We start from the raw sequence: 20,712 nt of genomic DNA on the forward strand, positions 1-20,712 counted from the left end.
AAAGAGTGGAGATCTTCAGAAATTCTGTCCAAGAATGTACCTTAATTGGGCAGAAAAAAATACTAAAATGGTTCCAGATAGTCTCTTCCTTAGTCTGGCAACATTTACAGTATGAGAGAAATAACTAACAGATGAAGCCATAAAACACAATTGAGGGAAAGCAGGTAGTGGAAAGAGACATATTAGCTAGAAGTCCAGGGATAACAGAAAATGGAAGCTATTTAAGAGAAATGCAAGCTAATTATTTACATCCATCTTTTAATAGATTCCAGCCCTTTTGTATTCTGGCTGATAAATACCTTTTGAGCAGGTAGGGCGGGACCAGAAAATAGGCCAAGGTAGGAAGAGGTAAAAAAATATCCACACGAATTCAGATTGTCTGAGTTTGAATCTTGACTCTCACTTTAATAGATATATATCTTTTGGGCAGTTACATAGCCAACTTTTTTCTTACAAGTTACTTATCCAACTTGCCCAAAGTTAACAAATTAATCAAAATATTTTAAATATCACCCTTGCAATCAGCCCATAAACTCCACTCTTGTCATGGGGAACAGCTCTTGTCTCTAATACCATACCCCTCACATAATATAATGGTCTAGACTTCAGTGACCCTTTGGGTGGTTCCTGCCCAAAAATCCATACCAAAACATGTCTTGGAAAAGTGTATATGATACAGGATTTCCTGGTGAGACAATTCTATTGATTATCCATTTGACATTATTCCTAGGTTAACACAAAAGCTGAGATGAACCAGAGAAAAAGAACAGAGATACAACTCTTCAGTTCAGAAGTTTCCCAGGTAAATCATCTTAACACATACTCCGACTTATTTGTTGGGAATCTATGTGTGATTACATGACCAAATGCAGTCTGCAGAATAGTTTTCTTGAGCCTCATAGTCAGAAACGCTGGCTTCATAGATAACTAAAGAATTGTTATAACAATACCAAAAGTCAAAATGGATTTCATATAATGGATTATTGTTCATATACAATAATCCCAATAATAGTAGTCTGTTTTTTCAAGATTCTAATAGACATAACAATTAAGGTATTCTTACAAAAGCTATAGCCATAAAATCACACATGACTTCCCAACGAACAGATCACAGTACGGTTAAGATGACTGACTTGACAAGCTTCTGAACTGACCAGAATTATATATATCTGTTCTTTTTCTTTTTGAACTAAGTTTTCATTAAAATATTTGTAAAGTACAGAAATGGAAAACTGTATTCTTCAAAGTTTGTGCTAGGTTAATCTTTAATGTTTATTCATACTTCAATATTATAATATAGATCATCTTTACTAGCCATTTCCAAAGAATTATTGGAAAGAGACATTTTAATTAGAATTACAGTGTGCATCCATTTTTAATGTAATCTCTGAAACTTTTTCTAATAATAGTGTAGATTAGAGGGCAGAATATGCCAAGTATATGAGAAAGTGCTTATCAAACGCTACTTTATGTAACATATGGTTTGCATTTTTCCAGAAAGAAGAAAGAAACCTTATTTCTGAGCCGATACATTACTTCATACACAGAATTATGAGTTCATCTTCATACAACCAAGAAGATCTGATTTCATCTGCTGGGTACATGAGATTAAAGCAATATAAAAGTAGAAATATGAGATGAAATTAATGCTTATGGGAAGAATGAGGTCTCTGGTAAAACTACGATTGGGCAAGTATTCAGCCCTAGACCTTCCCTCACTCCTTATCCTTTTCTCCCTTGGCTCCCTACTGTGGACATTCCCTAAACCCTCTCCTTTCTATCTGATTCCCCATTTCTAGTTACCTGGCCTCTATGTTCTTCCTAGTATAGCAGTGTCTTGGATGAAGAATTTGCTAGTGTGTTTTGTTTTTGTTGTTTGTTTTTCTTACCTGGAAGATAGAGCAGATTCTATTGTGACCCAGTGCCTTTCAGCCCAAAGGGTTCCTGCTCAACTCTCTTTAAGTAACAAAATGTTCCAGTGTGTATAACTGTCTCTAAGAAGAATCCAAATAATAGAGGAGCAGTGTAAGCCGAAGCATTCAGGGATGAATTCTAGGAAGCAATGGAGTTTGATGTGGGTCTGTAAAGATGGACAGCATTTACATGAGGAGAAGGCAGCCCAAGTTCGGATGACTATAGGAGCAAAGTCTGAACTATATGGCATTTATAGAGGACAGAGAGGAAAAGTACACTGTAGACTTGAAATCTAATTAATAACTATATCTAAAACAATATCTAAAACAGTTAGAACTTGTCTAAAATTATTCTTAAGTTTATAAGAATATTCATAACCTAGAAGAGGTAGCATTTCTATTGTGGGAGAAGTAATACGTATAAATAGGAGAAAAATCTACCTGGTTATAATTTTTTCCCACTCAGCATGATGGAATTGTTTCTTTTTGACACTGACACTATTTTGGGACATATTTTCCTGGCCAATCATTGCCTCTTTTTTCCTGTGTAATGATTATATTAACATACAAAATTAGTAATGCAGGTCCCTCTCTATTGTTTATATCAGTGGAGACAGAGGGCACAGATAATACCAAATAAAAGACAATTTAGAGCAAGATAGCAGACCAAGAAACTGCACACCCTTATTTTCTTGTAGGAACAAAAACAACTACAGACTGCGAAAACAACTTTATAGGAGCTCTGGAAACCAGTCAAATAACTGCAGCAACCAAGGGAATGCCCAATCAAAGAAAAGCCGCATTCAAAGTGGCAGGAAATTCCACACACTTTTACTTGTTTTTGCCCAACCCCCTTCTGCAACATGATGTGGCACACTTGGGAAGAAATGGCCCAATTCTCAGTTTTCTCTCTTGAGGTGGAAGGAGCAGATTGGAACTTGTTTGTAATGTTTGGGCCTATCTGTGGGCTGCCTGAGGGAATGTTTTCTGTCTCACCTGAATAGGAGCTCAAATTGGGAATGCTGGCATTGTTTGGGTCTAAGCCTAGAAGCCACAGAAGTCAGTAGATGAATGCCATGGTGCATGAAAATCACAAGGGACTGCAGATGCACAAACACCTGAGGGAAAGAGATTAAAGGCAGGGGGAAACAATAGGATAGCTAAGGCCCTTAGAAGAAACATGATGAGACCCTTAGGAAATAAAACATTCAAAAGCAGGTCAGGAAAATGGAAGAAGGAAAAAAAAAAGTACATACATAGGCCCAGAAGGACATATACCCAGAACAAAAGTAAGATTTGAAGGCTTTACCTCAGACTGTTTCCAAGGCTCAGAGTCCTACTAATTAGTGAAGGGCTTCTACAACAATCTCCAAAAACTGGAAGAGGTAGCTATTTCTTTAAATGCTCAAATTTCGACATAAGATCACAATGCATATTAATGAAAATAGGGCACATTTTAAGAAACCAAATAAATTCCCAGAAAATGTCCATGGAGAAGCACACGAATTAGACATACATGACAAAGATTTTAAAATAACTGTCTTAAATATGTTCAAAAGCTACAGAAAAACACAAAGAACTAAAGGAAATCAGGGGGAAAGTATATGAATAAAATACATATAAATAAAAACAAAGAGACAGAAACTAAAAAGGAACTAGACAGAAATAACAGAAATTCTGGAGCTCAAAAATTCACTAGATGGGTTCAAGAGCAGACTCAATCAAGTGGAAGAAAGAATCAGTGAACTTGAACACAAGTCATTTGAAATTATTGAGTCTGAGCAGCAAAAAGAAAAGACTGAACAAAGAGTGAACAGATTCTGTGGCACTTAATGGACACCTTCAAGCAGTGATATATACATATGTAAGTATATATATATATATATATATATATATATATACACACACACCATGGTGAGTTCCAGAGAAGAGAGAGAGAAAGGGGCATGGAGATTATTTGAGGAAATAATGGCTAAAACCTCCTCAAATTTGAAAAAGCATGAATATACAAATACAGTAAGTTCAGTGAATTCTAAGTAGCATAAGCACTCAGAAACTACCTGAGACATCTTATAATCACAGTCATCAAAAGCCAAAGACAAAAAGAGAATCTTGAAAGTGACAAGACAGAAATGACTTGTATAAGAGATCTCCATAAAATTATCAGTAAAATTTTCAGAAGAAATCTTGCAGGATGGAAGGCAGTAGATTATATACTTAAAGGGCTAAAAGAAAGAAAACTATCAAGTGAGAGCTCTATAACCAGCAAAAACACCCTTCAAAAATGAGAAAGAAATCAGAACATTCTAAGACTAAAAATAAAACAAAAAGCTGAGAAAGTTCATTACCATTAGACATGACTGCAAGAAACACTAAAAGAAGTTCTTCAAATTGAAAGTAAAAGATGCTAGACAGTAACTCAAAACCATATGAACATATAAAACTCTCTAGTAAAGGTAAACACAGGGACAAATATAAAAACCAGTATTATAATAATTTTAGTTCATAATTCCACTTTTATTTTCTACAAGATTTAAAAAACAAATGCATAAAAATAATTATAAATTTATGCTGATGGGCATGGAATATATAAAGCCATAATTTGGGATAGTAATAACAAAGGGATGGGGGTTGATCTATAAAGGAGTAGAGTCTTTGTATGAAGTTTAGGTTAAATTGGTATCAATTTAAGATAGACTGTCATAAGTTTAGGACATTATATGGAATCTGTGTGGTAACAAAGTATCTATAGAATATAAATGAAAGGAAATAAAAAGGTAATCAAAATGCATCTCTGCAAAACCTCAACTGACACAAAGGAAGGCAGTAGTGGAGGAAATGAGGGATTACATATCTCAATATAATAAAGGCCATATACGACAAACCTATGGCTAACATCATACTCAGTGGTGAAAAGCTGAAAACATTTCCTCTAAGATCAGGAGCAAGACAAGGATGTCTAGCCTTGCACTTTTATTCAACATAGTTTTGGAAGTCCTAGCTATGACAATCAGAAAAGAAAAAGAAATAAAAGGAATTCAGATTGGAAAAGAAGAAGTTAAACTGTCACTGCAGATGACATGATATTATACATAGAAAATCCTAAAGACACTACCAGAAAACTACTAGAGCTCATCTTTGGTAAAGCTTGTCTTTGGTAAAGCCGCAGTTTACAAAATTAATACACAGAAATATCTTGCATTTCTATACACTAATAACGAAAGATCAGAATAAGAAATTAAGGAAACAATTCCGTTTACCATTGCAGCAAAAAGAATAAAATACCTAGGAATAAACCTACCTAAGGAGACAAAAGACCTGTACTCCAAAAACTATACAACACTGATGAAAGAAATCAAAGATGACACAAACAGAAGATATACCAGGTTCTTGGATTGGAAGAATCAATATTCTCAAAATGACTATACTACCTAAGGCAATCTACAGATTCAGTGCAATCCCTATCAAATTACCAATGGCATTTTTCACAGAACTAGAACAAAAAAATCTGTATGGAGACACAAAAGACCCCAGATAACCAAAGCAACTTGAGAGAGTAAAAGAGAGCTAGAGGAATCATGCTCCCTCACTTCAGACTATACTACAAAGCTACAGTAATCAAGACACTATGATACTGGCCCCAAAACAGAAATATAGATGAATGGAACAGGATAGAAAGCCCAGAGATAAACCCACACACCTGTGGTCACCTAATCTATGACAAAAGAAACAAGAATATACAATGTTGAAAAGACAGCCTCTTCAATAAGTCGTGCTGGGTAAACTGGACAGCTACATGTAAGAAAAAAAAAATGAAATTAGAACACTCTTTTACACCATACACAAAAATAAACTGAAAATGGATTAAAGACCTAAATGTGAGACTGGACACTATAAAACTCTTAGAGGAAAACATAGGCAGAACACTCTCTGACATAAATTGCAGCAATATCTTTTTCAATCCATCTCCCAGAGTAATGGAAATAAAAACAAAAGTAGGGCTTCCCTGGTGGTGCAGTGGTTGAGAGTCTGCCTGCCGATGCAGGGGACACGGGTTCATGCCCTGGTCCAGGAAGATCCCACATGCCACAGAGCGGCTGGGCCCGTGAGCAATGGCCACTGAGCCTGCGTGTCCAGAGCCTGTGCTCTGCAATGGGAGAGGCCACAACAGTGAGAGACCCACGTATCGCAAAAAAAAAAAAAAAGTAAACAAATGGGACCTAATTAAACTCAAAAGCTTTTGCACAGCAAAGGAAATCATAAACAAAATGAAAAGGAAACGCACAGAATGGGAGAAAATATTTCCAAACGATGTGACAGACAAGTGATTTGTCTCCAAAATTTACAAACAGCTCATGTGACTTACTATCATAAAAATAAACAACCCAATCAAAAAATAGGCAGATGACCTAAATAGACATTTCTCCAAAGAAGACATACAGATGGGCAAGAGGCACATGAAAAGATATTCAACATTGCTAATTAGAGATGTGCAAATCAAAACTACAAGGAGATATCACCTCACACCAGTCAAAATAGCTATCATCAAAAAAATCCACAAACAATAAATGCTGGAGAGAGTGTGAAGAGAAGGGAACCCTCCTGCACTGTTGGTGGAAATGTAAATTGGTACAGCCACTGCGGAGAACAGTATGGAGGAGCCTTAAGAAAATAAAGCTACCATATGATCCTGCAATCTCACTCCTGGGCATATATCTGGAGAAAAACATGGTCCGAAAGGATACATGCACCCCAATGTTCACTGCATCACTGTTTACAATAGCCAAGACATGGAAGCAACCTAAAAGTCCATCGACAGAGGAATGGATAAAGAAGATATGGTATATATATACAATGGAATATTACTGAGCCATAAAAAGGAACAAAATAGTGCCATTTGCAGAGACATGGAAGGACCTAGAGATGGTCATAGAGTGAAGTAAGTCAGAAAGAGAAAAACAAATATCATATAATATCACTTATATGTGGAATCTAGAAAAATGTACAGATGAACTTACTGGCAAAGCAGAAATAGAGTCACATAAGTAGAGAACAAACTTATGTTTACCAAGGGGAGAAGGGTAGGGTGGGATGAATTGGGAGATTGGGATTGACATATATACACTACTATGTATAAAACAGATAACTATTGAGAACATACTGTTTAGCACAGGGAACTCTACTCAATGATCTGTGGTGACCTAAATGGGAAGGAAATCTAAAAAGAGTGGTTATATGTTTACATATAACTGACTCACTTTGCTGTACAGCAGAAGCTAACACAACATTGTAAAGCAACTATACTCCAAGAAAAAAGAAAAAAGATCTTATAATAACATTACATCTTAAATACTTACCTAGAAAAATAAAAATAAGCTAAACTCAAAACTATTATATGGAAGGAAATAATAAAGATTAAAGTAGAGATAGACAAAATAAGAGAATAGAAAAATAAAATCAGTGAAACCAAGAGTTGGTTCTTCAAAACGTTGATAAAATTGACAAATTTTAGCTACATTGCCTAAGGAAAAAAAGAGAAGACTCAAATAGCTAAAATCATAAGTGAAAGAAGCGACATTATAACTGATTTTACAGAAATAAAAAGAATTACGAGTACTATTAACAATTATATGCCAACAAATTGGATAATGTAAATGAAACAGACTAATTCCTAAAAACATGACCTACCAAAATTGATTCATGAAAAAATGGAAAAATCTGAAGAAACCTATAACTATTAAAGAAATTGAATCAGTAATTAAGAAGCTCTTAACAAAGAAAAACTCAGGACCAGATGATTTCATTGGTGAATTGTAGCAAACATTTAAAGGAGAATTAAAACCAATCCTCCTCAAACTATTGATGTAAAGTAAACTTCCTCCAAACAAAACAAGAACAAACCTCTTCAAACTATTGATACAAAAATCTTCAACAAAATACTGGTAAACAGAATTCAATAGCAGATTTAAATGATTATACACTATGACTAGGGTTGGTTTATCCCAGGAATACAAGGGAAGTTCAACATATGAGAATCAGTCAGTGTAACACAAGACATTAACAGGATGAAGGAAAAAGAAACACATTCTTATCTAAACTAATGCAGGAAAAGCCATTTAACAAAATTCAACACTTTTTCATGATAATGACACTTAACAAACTAGAAATAAGAGGAAATTACATTGAAATAATAAAAGCCATATATGGAAAAACTACAACTAACATTATTGTACTCAGGGTGAAATCCTGAAGGATTTTCCTCTAAGCTCAGGAAAAAGACAAGGGTGCCCATTCTTATCACTTCTGTTGAGTATATTACCAGAAGTCCTAGCCAGAGCAATTAAGCAAGAAATAAAAGGCATCTAAATTGGATGAGAAGTAAAGTGAGCTCTGTTCACAGATGGCATTATCTTATATGTAGAAAACCCTAAAGATTCTATACAAAAAAGAAAGAAAACTCAGAACAAATAAATGAATTCGTCAAAGTTGCTGGATATAGAATCAACACAAAAGAAGAAAATTGCATTTCTAAACACTTAACAATGAACAATCCAAAAACAGTTAAGAAAAATTCAATCCACACTAGTATCAAACAGAATAAAATATTTAGGAATGGACCTTCCAAGCGGCAAAAGATTTGTACACTGAAAACTACAAAACATACCTAAAGGAAATTAAAGGAGACACAGATTAATGGAAATAGGCCGTTAAGATTTCAATATTACCCAAAGGATTCTACAGATTAAATGAATCCTTATAAAAATACTTAATGACCTTTTTCTGCAGGAAAAGAAAAAATTCATTCTAGAATTTATATAGTATCTCAAAGGACTCCTAACAGCCAAAACAATCTTGAAAAGGAAGAACATACTTGGACTTCCTGATTTCAAAACTTACTACAGAGCTATGGTAATCAAAACAGTGTGGTGCTGACATGAAGACAGATATGTAGACCAATGGAATAAAGAGCCCAGAAACAAATCCTTAATATATGGTCAAATAATTTTTGATAAGCATGCCAAGACCATCCAATGGAGAAAAAACGGTCTTTTCAACAGTATTGGGAAAACTAGATAACCACATACAAACAAAAATGAAGTTAGACCCTTACCTTATATTGTGTATAAAAACTAATTCAAAATGGATCAAAAACCTACATAAAACTATAGAACTCTTATAAGAAAACATAGGGGGAAAGCCCCATGACACTGGATTTGACAATAGTTTCTTGGATATGATACTAAAAGCACAAGCAGTAAAAGAAAAATTAGATAAGTTTCACTTAACCAAAATTAAAAACTTTTGTGCTTCAAAGGACAGAGTGAAAAGTCAGCACATAGAATGGGAGAAAATATTTGCAAGTCACATGTCTGATAAGGGATTACTATCCAGAATATATAAAGAACTCCTATAACTCAACAACAGCAAAAAACCAAACAACCTGATTAAAAATTGGGCAAGGGACTTGAATAGATACTTCTACAAAGAGGGTGTACAAATGGGCAATAAGCACGCGAAAAGATCCTCAACATCACTAATCATCAGGGAAATGCAAGTCAAAACCATGAGATGCTATTGCACACCCATTAGGATAGCTATTAAAAAATTTTTCAGAAAATAACACGTTGGCAAGAATGTGAAGAAACTGGAACCCTTGTACAGTGCTGCTGGGAATTTAAAATGGTGCAGTCACTATGGAAAACAGTGTGAGAGTTTCTCTAAAAAGTTAAATATATAGAGTAACCGTATGATCCAGCAATTCTACTTCTGGGTATATACCCCAAAGAATTGAAAACGGGGACTCAAGCAGATATTTTTACACTCATATTCATAGCATCATTATTCACAATAGCCAAATCATGGAAGCAGCACTAAGAGTACATTGATGGACGAATGGAAAAACAAAATATGGTACATACATTCAGTAGAATACTATTAAGTTTTAGAAAGGAAGGACATCCTGACACATGCTATATTTCACCTTGAAGACATTATGCTAAGTGAATAAGTCAGTCTCAAAATGACAAATATTATATGATTCCACTTATATGAGATACCTAAGTAGTCAAATCACAGAGGCAAAAGGTAGAAGATTGGTTCCAGGGGATGGAGAGAGAGGAATATGCGGTGTTAGTATTTAGGAGTACAGAGTTTCAATTGGGGAAAATGAAAAAGTTCTATAGACGAATGGTGGTGATGGTTGCACAATAATGTGAATGTACTCAAGCAAAGAACTGTACACTGAAGAATGGTTAAGATGGTAAATTCTGTGTTATGTGTATTTAACCAAAATTTTTAAAGTTGGGAAAAAAGAGTCAATTTATAAATAATTTGCATTCAATTTGGAAACTCAGTGATACACTCTTCCAGGTTTATTTCCATATGAAGAATGACTGACAGATTGTTCTTTTACTTAACCAGTAATTTCTTGATTCATTAAATACACAAAAAAATTAAATATTTTTTTTCTTTTGTTTTAGTGAGCCTGAAGATTGTATGGCAGATAAAAGTACAAAAATTACGGAAGGTTGGAGTTTTGTATTTCTTGATTTAAAGTAGAAAGTATTCAAAAGGACACTCTACTGCTTTGATCAGTGTTTTTAGTTATCAAACCTGAAATTGATACTTTTTTTTCCCTATGAGCTTATCTACTTTTAGAAATGATCAGGTACTATATCACACAGATGTTAAAATAAGTTAGCTAGTTTGTCTTATTAATGATTTTGGTCAAGAATATGGTATAATATGAATTTATATTTACCATGCTCCTGTGAGAAATATTCACAAAATCAGGGTATATCATGATAGTTTCTAGCTGAACCAGAACCCATGATACTAGGATTTAACAATTTCTTTGAGAAGTTATCCTTCATTTGTGCTTAACCCTATCAAAATGTACCCCAAAAAAGGCTTTTAAATCTAAATTTATTTGCTTATATTTAAATATGGCGAGTATGGACCTCACTTTGTTGTTTTTTTAATCTATAATTGTACTGACTGCTTAGAACATTTGTGTGAGGACTGTTTGGCACTCTGTTGAAACCTCAGATGATTAATGTGGTTCTAACAATGGTAGCATGTCCAAGAGGTTGAGTGTCATGTTTACTATAAAGTGGTCTTGAAATTTGAACCACAGGTTTACCCTGGCTATTTCAAACATACAACTCACTTAGGTTGTTACTTAAGAAACATATTCTCTCAACTTGGAAGTGGAAGTCATTTTTATTAAGATGGGATTCATAGAGTAACAGTAAGCATGCCAAAATTCTATAAATGTACCATAACCAGGGGTCAAAATAATCACTGTATGATTCCTGTATTATGGAATCCTAGGCTGCTAGAGTTAGACAGAAATCACTATAACGCCCCTCATTGTTTACATGAGGAAACTCAAACTCAAGGTGAGAAAATGTCCAAGATTACTTTGAGTCAGAGGCAGAACACAGTCTAGATCCCAAGGCTCCTGACCCTAAATTCAGTGTTTTGTTTTTTCCAACTTTGTTGCAATGATCCAGCTTAATTCTTATATCCTTCAGTAATATTGCAGCTGTCCAATTCAATCGTTTATTCATTCATTCATTCAAAGGTTTTACTGAGCACCTCCTTTGTGTTCTAAAATCCCATGTGTGAACAAAACTGACAAAGTCCTTGATCTCAAAGAATTTACATTGTAACTTGAGGCAGGGCATCAAAGATAATTCCAGGTATAAGTATTTCCCATCTCATCTGGGACAAAAGCCAAACAACTTACAGTGGCTTGCAAAACCTTACATCATCTGGACATCACTCCAAACCCCTATTACCTCTCTAACCTCCTCCTCTGTTTCTTTCTGGCTCACCCTGCTCAGGCCTCATTGACCTTCTTGATGTTCCTCAAATATTCCAGGAATTCAGGGTCTTTGCACTTGCTGATCCTCATGTAGTGCTCTTTCCTCTGTATCTACATTGCTCATTCCTCACCTTCAGAACTTTGCTCCAATGTCACCTTCTCAGTGACATTTTCTTTGACCACTTTTTGAAATTGTAACCTCATTCTCAAGATGGCACTGCATATTCCACTTCTTTGCTATTTTTCTCCCTAGCATTTATTACTATGTGCCAGACTGTATGTTTTAATTAATTGTTTTTTCACTACCTCCCTCTAGAATGTAAGCTCCATGAAGATCACAGCTATATTCCCAAGAGCCTAAAACAGGCATATAGTAGGAGGAGGCAGTTAGTAAAATAGGAGACACTATGGGAATCTAAGGAGGGTACACAAGAATTCTGTTTTGGTTAAGGTATTAGATATTTAAGTTGAGGTGTCACATAAGCAATAGGATATTTCAGTCGAGTTCAGTGACAAGCTTAGGGTTGAACACATACATTCCTAATTTTAGTTTAGTTTTATATAGAATATGGGAGAAAATCTCAAATCTGAGTATGTTAGATCCTGAATTAGCAGGAATTTTTCTGTGACTCTTCATCAAAACAAATTCCTAGTATATCCTGGAAAGTTGATAGCCATCTAACCTGGAAACATAAAAACTGGTGTTTGGAATAATAGTCCTGGTAGTAAACCCAAATGTCCTCAGTCATTTAAAGCAAAAGCTAGTTCAGCTATATGTGATATAGAGTCAGACACTTTAGAAATATTATCAACCAACAATGAAATTTCACCAATTTTCTCAGATAAGTCAGATTATCAGCTCTTATCATATTTGAGTTAATTGAGGTTTTACTATTTTTTTCCAGAACGTACATTGACTCAGAGGGTAATTCAGAGAGTAATCACATGCGTTGACTCTTGATGATCGCATATCTATAAAATGCATACTTTTTTCGTATGAGATATCTCATTGAGTCCTCTTGAGAGACAGGCAGGAAGATAGTCTTATTCACATTCTACATAGGAGGAAACTGGGAGAGAAGTAAAATGAAGTTTGCCAATATTCACACAGCTCTAAGTAGTGAAGCCAAGACTCAAACTCAGGTTTTCTGACTCCCTAACACGTTAGCTGGGGTCTTTATGAAACTTATCTCGCAGTACCATTTCTACCTCCTTGGGTTGAATTCTTCTACTGGTGTCTTGACCTTCCCTGAAATTTAGGTAACTTTTAGTTCCGTGCAACTCCACAAGGTTTCTTCTTGGTATTGCCTCAAAATTCTCCTGATTTTCACTCAGAGTATTTCATAAGACCAGCACTTTCCTCTTTGTTCCAATTATCTGCTTTTAATTAGCTATGTAGAATCAAAGAGTTTTAAAGCTAGAAAGGCCCTTAGGAATCACCTACAGGGTAACTTCTCATTGTACATGTAAAATAAATAGGCCCGTAGGGATTGAGTGGCTATGCATAGATGTATACCTACTAAGTTACAGAAACTGCCTTTCCTACTACATCACACTTCATCTTTCAAAATTTCTAAAAGAAGGGCTAAGATATGCCACAGAATTCTAGTAATCTCACCTATTTCAGTTTTGTTCACATTGTCTGTACACTAAAAATAATAATAATTTCTTCTATCAGCCAAATTATATGACTTTTTCGTGAAAAACAATAAGATCAGATTTGTGTCAACACTATTTATGCCTCAGAAAAAATACTATTTTTCTCCCCTCTACAGCAAGTTCTCGGGAACAAAGGCCAGAAAATTCAAACAGTGTTAAGGTAAATATTTTTCAATATCCTCTAATTAGAATACATGGAGTCCAGGTGAACATAGCCCAATTTTCAAGGTCAAACGAGGGACTACGTGGTGCTATTTGAGAGGCATCAGGAGGCCTTCCCCTATTTGCAATTTCTTCATGCTCAGATCTCTCCTCCTGGCTGAGACTTGGTGGTGGTACCCAAGAAATCCATTAGTTCTCACCTTAGGGTTAAGTTATCATTCCTTGCTTAAGTACACTGGATAAGCCACTGTTCCTCCCTAGCACCTAATCGCAATTCCATCCCTAAACCCTGTTACTGCAGTCTCTGGAGGAAATCCTAGAGGGAGTGAGTCACTTGGCCCTGCCTAGGGCAGGTAGACCCAAGTGAGGGACTTGGTGGAGGCAGGGAGGAAATACAAGCAAAAATGGAAGAGAGCAGTTTATAAGAAATAATTGCTGATTCCATCTATTTCTCTGTATTCCTAAGGACTGTCTAAAAGGCAGTTTTCCAAAAGGCCCAGCTGTTCTCCAGTGTAAACTCAAAAAGTGTCCTCTTTGCTAATCCTTTTTAGAAAGCTTCCAATGAGTGCGCAAGCTACAAATCCTCTTCTGTTTTGTTTGTTTCTTGGCTCAATTTAATCCCATTTTTTAAGCAAATCTCCCCAACCCCATGACATTACAGTCCATTGATTATCCAGTCACTTCTCATTATCAGAGTAATTTTCAGAACTACAACTCATACTTAAGATAACTTTTGCCACATATCTAAAGATGCTGGGTTAGTTCCTCACTCAACCTAATCTTCATTTTTGAACATAAACATCTATTTGACAACCTCAGGCTGCACTTAGGCCATATTTTCCAAGTAAAATCATATGGCACTAAAGGGGAGACAATGAGTCTCTAGTCTGATGACAGGCCATTCCTTGTTCCAAAGTGAATTGCAGGCTAATCTGGACCCTTTTCGTTCTTGCCCTTTTCCTTGCTTACTGCTTTTCCCATGGTAAAACTATAACTAAAGTTGCTTTTCAGTCCAGTTCTGAGTAAGGTGGAGTAAGCACATTCCACCTGTATCTCTCACTGATTAAACTAAAAACTTTGGACAACTACTGAGGGTTCTGAAAAGTAAATAATAGCAGGAGTTTGAGGATGGAAATCAAAACTCAAAAAATAATACCATTATGAGTTCCCTGGGTTTTTTCCTCTCACATCTCCTAGCAATGACCCAGGGCAATTCAAATCCTGTAATTATATAGAGGGAATGGATAAAATAATAAAGCTCCAAGAGAATCCACTGCTCTCTTACCAGAATTAGGAAGAAGTTCCTATGAAATGGAAAATAGGGAAGCCCACTTTTTCCCCCTCTTCTGCCCCTGCCACAAGGTAAGTTTCAGCCATGAAGCTACACAACAATGGCAGCAAAGGCTGTGAGGCACTTAAGACTGAAAGAAAATCCTTCTGACCAGAGGAATTAGGAAAAAGGCTCCAGTAACCTGAAGAACACTAGGGGGAAATGTGCTACTGTTTTCTCTGCTTTCTCTTGTTAATTTACCCCAGACATGGATACAGTCATGGGATGTGTGAGACAGCACACAGGAAGGCTAGAAGCACACAGCATTCTAGGTATAGAACCAGAAAAGGGGACTGCTGAGAGTCAGAGACACTAAAAGAAATCAAAGAGAGGAGGGATATCAAAAAAGGAATCCCTCCAAATCTGTTTATAAATTGTCTCCTGAGATATGCATGCCAGGAACTGACCTGAAGTTCTATAGACAAAAGGCTATGAGAACTTGAACTACAGTCTTAATAGTGGTATAGACTAAAAAATACCACCAAGACTTTGAAAACTGAACTTACATTGGAACCACAGCCATAGAAGGCAGAGTAGGATGTGTGGTCTGAAACTTAATGGGTTAATTACATACTTTTAAAAAATCAGCCTTCTACAAAGAATTTTAACAGTTCTTAGAATCACATACATTGTTTAAAACGCTCAGGATACAATCCAATATTACTTAACATACAAAGAACTAAGACAATGTCTACCACTTTCAAGGGAAAGGACAAGAGATGCCAACTCCAACATAGCCAAGATTTTGAAATTTTCAGACAAAAACCTTAAGTGATTTTAACAATGTTCCACAAAGTAATAGCAAATACTCCTGAATCTAATGCAATGCTAGAAGTTCTTAGCAGAACTTAAGTATATTACTCATAAGTAGGGAGCATCTGCTCCCTATGTATAGATTAGGGATTATCAACTCTAATTCTCATAAATTAGAGCCATGATTTTTTTTTAATATCAATATCTGCCCCACCCTCAAGGATTCCAATTCCAGTGGTGGTATGGGACCCAGGTATTCATATTTTTTAAAAATTTCCACAGATAACTCTGTGAAGCCAATGCTGAGAATAAATTCTTTAGGTAGTCTCTGCTCCATTTTATTCTTCAGGCATTCTGTTCAAAATATTTCAATACATAAACTACCTCAAGTCCTTTTGGAGGAATTGTGGTAAAACTCATTAATAATATCTGGTAGTCTTTACATAATCTATATATAGTACATTTTATGTTACATGTATTTAGCCTTCATTGACTTTTTTACTTTTTAAATTTCTAGCATTATAGAATAGTTACAGTGAAGCCCAGGTACCTGTCCCAGGCTATTTTATGCCTTTCTGGGAAAATTGCTCCCTTTGCATTCAAAGATATGATAAAGACCTACAGAGTAAAACCAGTACCTGAGCCATGTTCCTTGCCCTAGCTCCACACACCTACTTTACTTCTCTAGATTCCAAAATCGCTAAAATTTCCATAAAAGGAAATTGGGCTTATATAGTAAACATCCATTTTCCTTCTCTTATCTCTATTATCAGAAAAGAATTTATAACTTACTTCTCACTCCAACTCATCCAAAAGGGGAGTGGGGAGAGACAGAGTTGACATTTTTTGGCACTTTTAACATGCCTGAACCTTTAATCATCATTTGGTAGCCAAGGCCCATATCTATGATAAGGGTCAATCCTAGCCATCATAATTGGCAAAACGTATGAGTCTAAGTCTCAGAGAATAATTATGTGTGACTGCAGAACACAGAAATTATATAAAATGCTGTAATGATTGTGCTACATCTCTTGAGGATTTCTAAGTATCTCTAGTGTGTAGTATCCAACAAAAGATCAAGTCAATACTTTGTTTTGTCTTGGCAGTTTATCACCATATTTGAAGGAAACAAGAATATTCTTGGTAGTGTGAATTCCTCAAAAGAAGTCATTTCAGGTACAAAATATACTATCCTTTTAACATTACTCCTAGAATGGGTAGTTTCTCCCTTGCAGTATTGACATGTATTATCAATATGAGATTGCTATATATAAAAATATAAATAGTAACATATTTCCATTTGCAGTTTTCTATGCAATTCTTAAATCAAAGGAGTAGTGGATAGCAGAACTAACGTTGAATAGGTATCAGCTATCTTCATTTTACTAAAGAGAAAGTGAGAGTAGGTTACTCAAGGTCACCCCAAGCTAGTAAGCTGCAGAGCTGGGATTCAAATAGCAGATCTGCCCGACTTCAAAGCCTAAGCTCATTCAACATGACCACAGTTCACATAATCAAATGTTCACAGGAGTTAGGTAGGTAAAAAACAAGAGCAGTATTTTGAGCAGGGGTCTGTGGTCCACTGGAGATGGCATGCCCCATTTAAAGAAGGGAGCTGTTACTCAGGTCCAGTCATTGGCATGCTGGATTGTTGCCAGGACTTCTAATTCAGGTCCTAGTATTTTTCAAAAGAAACTGGAAATTGAAGTTCTATGTGAAAATTCCTGACTTTCAGGTTTTATCAAGTAATGCAAAACACTTTATGGACCAAACCAAACTTGTTCATATCTCCTACACCTTATTATATTCCCTCTGCAAGTCTTAGAGCCCTAATTTACAAATGAGAAAATGTAGGTAAATAACTGGCTGAGGTTATACAGCCAACAAATGGAGAGCTTTTAGAGCTCAAAAACATATCTTCTGACTCTGACCCAACATTCTTTCTTCCCTCTACATTGTGGTTCCATATAGTTGCCATTGCATCCCAGAATTATGTCCTCAATGACAAAGATAGCTTAAGGTTTTACTGTGAAAAGAGCTATTAAATGATAAACACAAGCATTCACTATTCTCTCTGGGAATGATGTTATTAACCTAGGACACCAGCAACCCACCAGTCATCTAATAGTGAATGTGGATTTGGGCAGTGTCTTCATTGTGTTTCTAGGAACTGCTTTATACTGGAACCACCCAGAATACTTTTTAACAATGGACCCTCTCTAGCTGGCTGAGTTAGCATCTTGGAGTAATGATGCCCAGGAATCTGCATTTTTAGCAAGGCCACCAAGTTTTCAGAACATTAACTCTTACCGCTCAAACGAGAATTTCAGAAGCCTTGTATCAGTGCCTCAGTCGTGTTAGTAAAATTTTTATCTTGCCTTTTCAGAATATACATCTTTCTCTTTCATTCATGCTTTTGTCTTATCTGCTGCAGATTTTGGCTTTTTCCTTTTTATAGCACAGTAAAAACCTAAGCATACATTTTTATTCTTTATTCTGTTGGCTTTCTTAGTTTTAAATTTGCTGTTGGCTATCTTAGCTTTAACAATAGAAGATTACCTTGCTAGAAAAGACAAATCTAGGTAACTGCAAGAGGTATAGTCATGAACTTTGGCATGTACTGGAATTAAGAAAAGATGGGCTTTTACTATCATGTGTGTTTTCATGTCCTACTATCACATCCTATCATAAAGTTTCAGAAAAGTACATATTTACTTGTCTTTACATGTAAAATATTCATTTTGTTAAATTATAATGATATTCTGAGAGTCCATGCCCTGAAGAAGTGGTATAGAAAAATGAATTCAAACGGAAATTTTTATTATCCATACAGTCTTATGTTACATGACAAAAAATAAAAAATACTTGAAGTTATCAACTAAAAATTTACCCAAAATAGAAATTATAGCAGTTTTAACGCACTTGTTTTCTGGTGAGCACTCTGAAATAGACACCCTCACTGTATAGCATTGAAAGTTACTTTCCCATGTGAGTTTAGCTCATCAGACTTTTTCAGAGGTTTTTCTGCTAGAAAAAGAAAGGTATTCTTTGTACATCTGATTAACGAAGTATCAGAGTGCAGCATATAATGAGAGAAAGCTGTTCCCTGTCCAAGAGCCATGAGAGAAAGCTGTTCCCTGTCCAAGCTTGGCCACTCCTCATGTGACCTTAGGCAAGGTTTCTGACCTCACCAAGATTCATATACAAAAATGGAGATATTTTTCCTGTTTCCTTCACAGGAGTGTTGGAAGAATCAAATCAAAAGAATCTTTCTTTTTTAATCCCATAAATTATTCTATAAATGTCAGTTTTTGAATTCTAAATCATTAATTGTATAGTATGGCTGCCTCAACTAGAATGTCTAATAAATATCTATACTACATTTTTTGCTTTGTCCACAGAAACTCCGAAGCCTAGTATTCCTAAACAAGGATCTAAAATGCTGGCAAAGGTATCTTCAGCTCTGTCAAAGGTGTTTTCTCGAACTAACACCAATATTTCCAAATCTTCCTCACAACCTCACCAGGACAAGCACTGAAGTTTCTATACCTGATATAACTATGCTTACTTCCCTTAGAAAATAAAATGTTTTTTAAAACATAACATAGTGTCCTGTAAGATGACTCTTGTAATGCTGAGCAAAATATTAAAAGCAAGAGAAGTATATTAGAGACCTGGGTGAGAGGAAGTTTTGATAATGATTTTGATAAGCATTTTCGTATAAGAAGATGCTGAGTGCTAGTATTATTCAATGCACACATGCCATGAAGATAAAGAGACAAAAAGTGTACCTAGTAAACCAGTTAGCCCTCATTACCCATCAGAAAATGAACTTGAATTTTTCCTGTTAAATTTTTAGAGGGTATGTTCACCAAAATAGTTAGCAAACTGAGATGAAACTCAAGCTTAATTCTATGACACAGCTATGAAACTGATTTGTTCACTATAAAAGATGTATTTGGATGTTCAAATAAAAGTATCTATACCACCTGCAGATAAAATTTCATCAGTTTATAAAACACCTCCCAAAAAGATCCAACTATGGATAAAGCACCATCAAGAAGTAAAGAATTATTTTGCATAAAATATTATATATACATAAAATGACCCCATGACTAAAAAACCCTTTTCTGACAAGGTACATTTTGTGGATAAAATACCATCAATACACAAATTGTTAGTCAATAAAGTTATAAAATCCTTTATATAGATACCTTATATGAATATAGATATAAAGATTCTATTTGTAAGAACATAAAAAGCACTGAGGAAAACTTAACAAGATGGATAGCTAGTGCTATCTATTTTTCAAAATCAGTTAACTTGCTACTTTGTGACATGGATCCAACTTCGTTCAGCATGTTTGCCTCTGGATTCTAAAAGTCTTGTTTAAAAGATAAAAAAGGTGGACCAGGGCTTCCCTGGTGGCACAGTGGTTGAGAGTCCGCCTGCTGATGCAGGGGACACGGGTTCGTGCCCCAGTTCGGGAAGATCCCACATGCCGCAGAGCAGCTGGGCCCATGAGCAATGGCCACTGAGCCTGTGCATCCAGAGCCTGTGCTCCGCAACGGGAGAGGCCACAACAGTGAGAGGCCCGCATACCATAAAAAAAACAACTTTGTGACAGTTTAGATAACTTAGTGGGAAAAAATGCATATTAGCTGATAAAGTCTGTAGTAGCTTAAATTTCTATAAGTAATGAGCTTTTGATTCTGAAGAATACCTCTTAATCCATAAGGCATGGGAATGAGTTCTCAGGTTGCTGACTCTGTTTGTGTTGTACAGAGGCTGGCAAACCTTTTATGTGAAGGGCTAGATAGTAAACATCATACTTTTGCAGGGCATAATGGTCTCTGTCAAAACTATTTCATTATGCCTTGCTAGCACAAAAGCAACCATACACAATATATGAACAAGTGAATGTGGCAGGAATTCAATGAATATTTATGAAAAGTAAAATTTGAGGGTTTTTTACATTTTTACACCCCAAAACATCATTTTTTTCCAGTGATTAAAAACTTATAAAACTATTCTTACTTTGCAGCTTGTCAAAAATAGATGGCAGG

At 35.6% G+C, this 20,712-nt stretch overlaps 1 protein-coding gene across 1 annotated transcript in view; it reads left to right on the top strand.

The window, feature by feature from the left end:
• LOC103077447 (fibrous sheath-interacting protein 2) overlaps positions 1-19,184 on the top strand; it is a 121,628-nt gene extending 102,444 nt beyond the window's left edge. Inside the window, 5 exon segments of the mRNA XM_082931527.1 lie at positions 1,498-1,598; positions 10,394-10,440; positions 13,518-13,561; positions 16,753-16,822; positions 19,048-19,184. Coding sequence (XP_082787653.1) covers positions 1,498-1,598; positions 10,394-10,440; positions 13,518-13,561; positions 16,753-16,822; positions 19,048-19,184 — 399 coding nt within the window.
• The last annotated feature ends 1,528 nt before the right edge of the window (positions 19,185-20,712 follow it).

The sequence above is a fragment of the Lipotes vexillifer genome, unplaced genomic scaffold, assembly GCF_000442215.2.
Source record: "Lipotes vexillifer unplaced genomic scaffold, Lipotes_vexillifer_v1.1 scaffold363, whole genome shotgun sequence".
Lineage (NCBI taxonomy): Eukaryota > Metazoa > Chordata > Mammalia > Artiodactyla > Lipotidae > Lipotes > Lipotes vexillifer.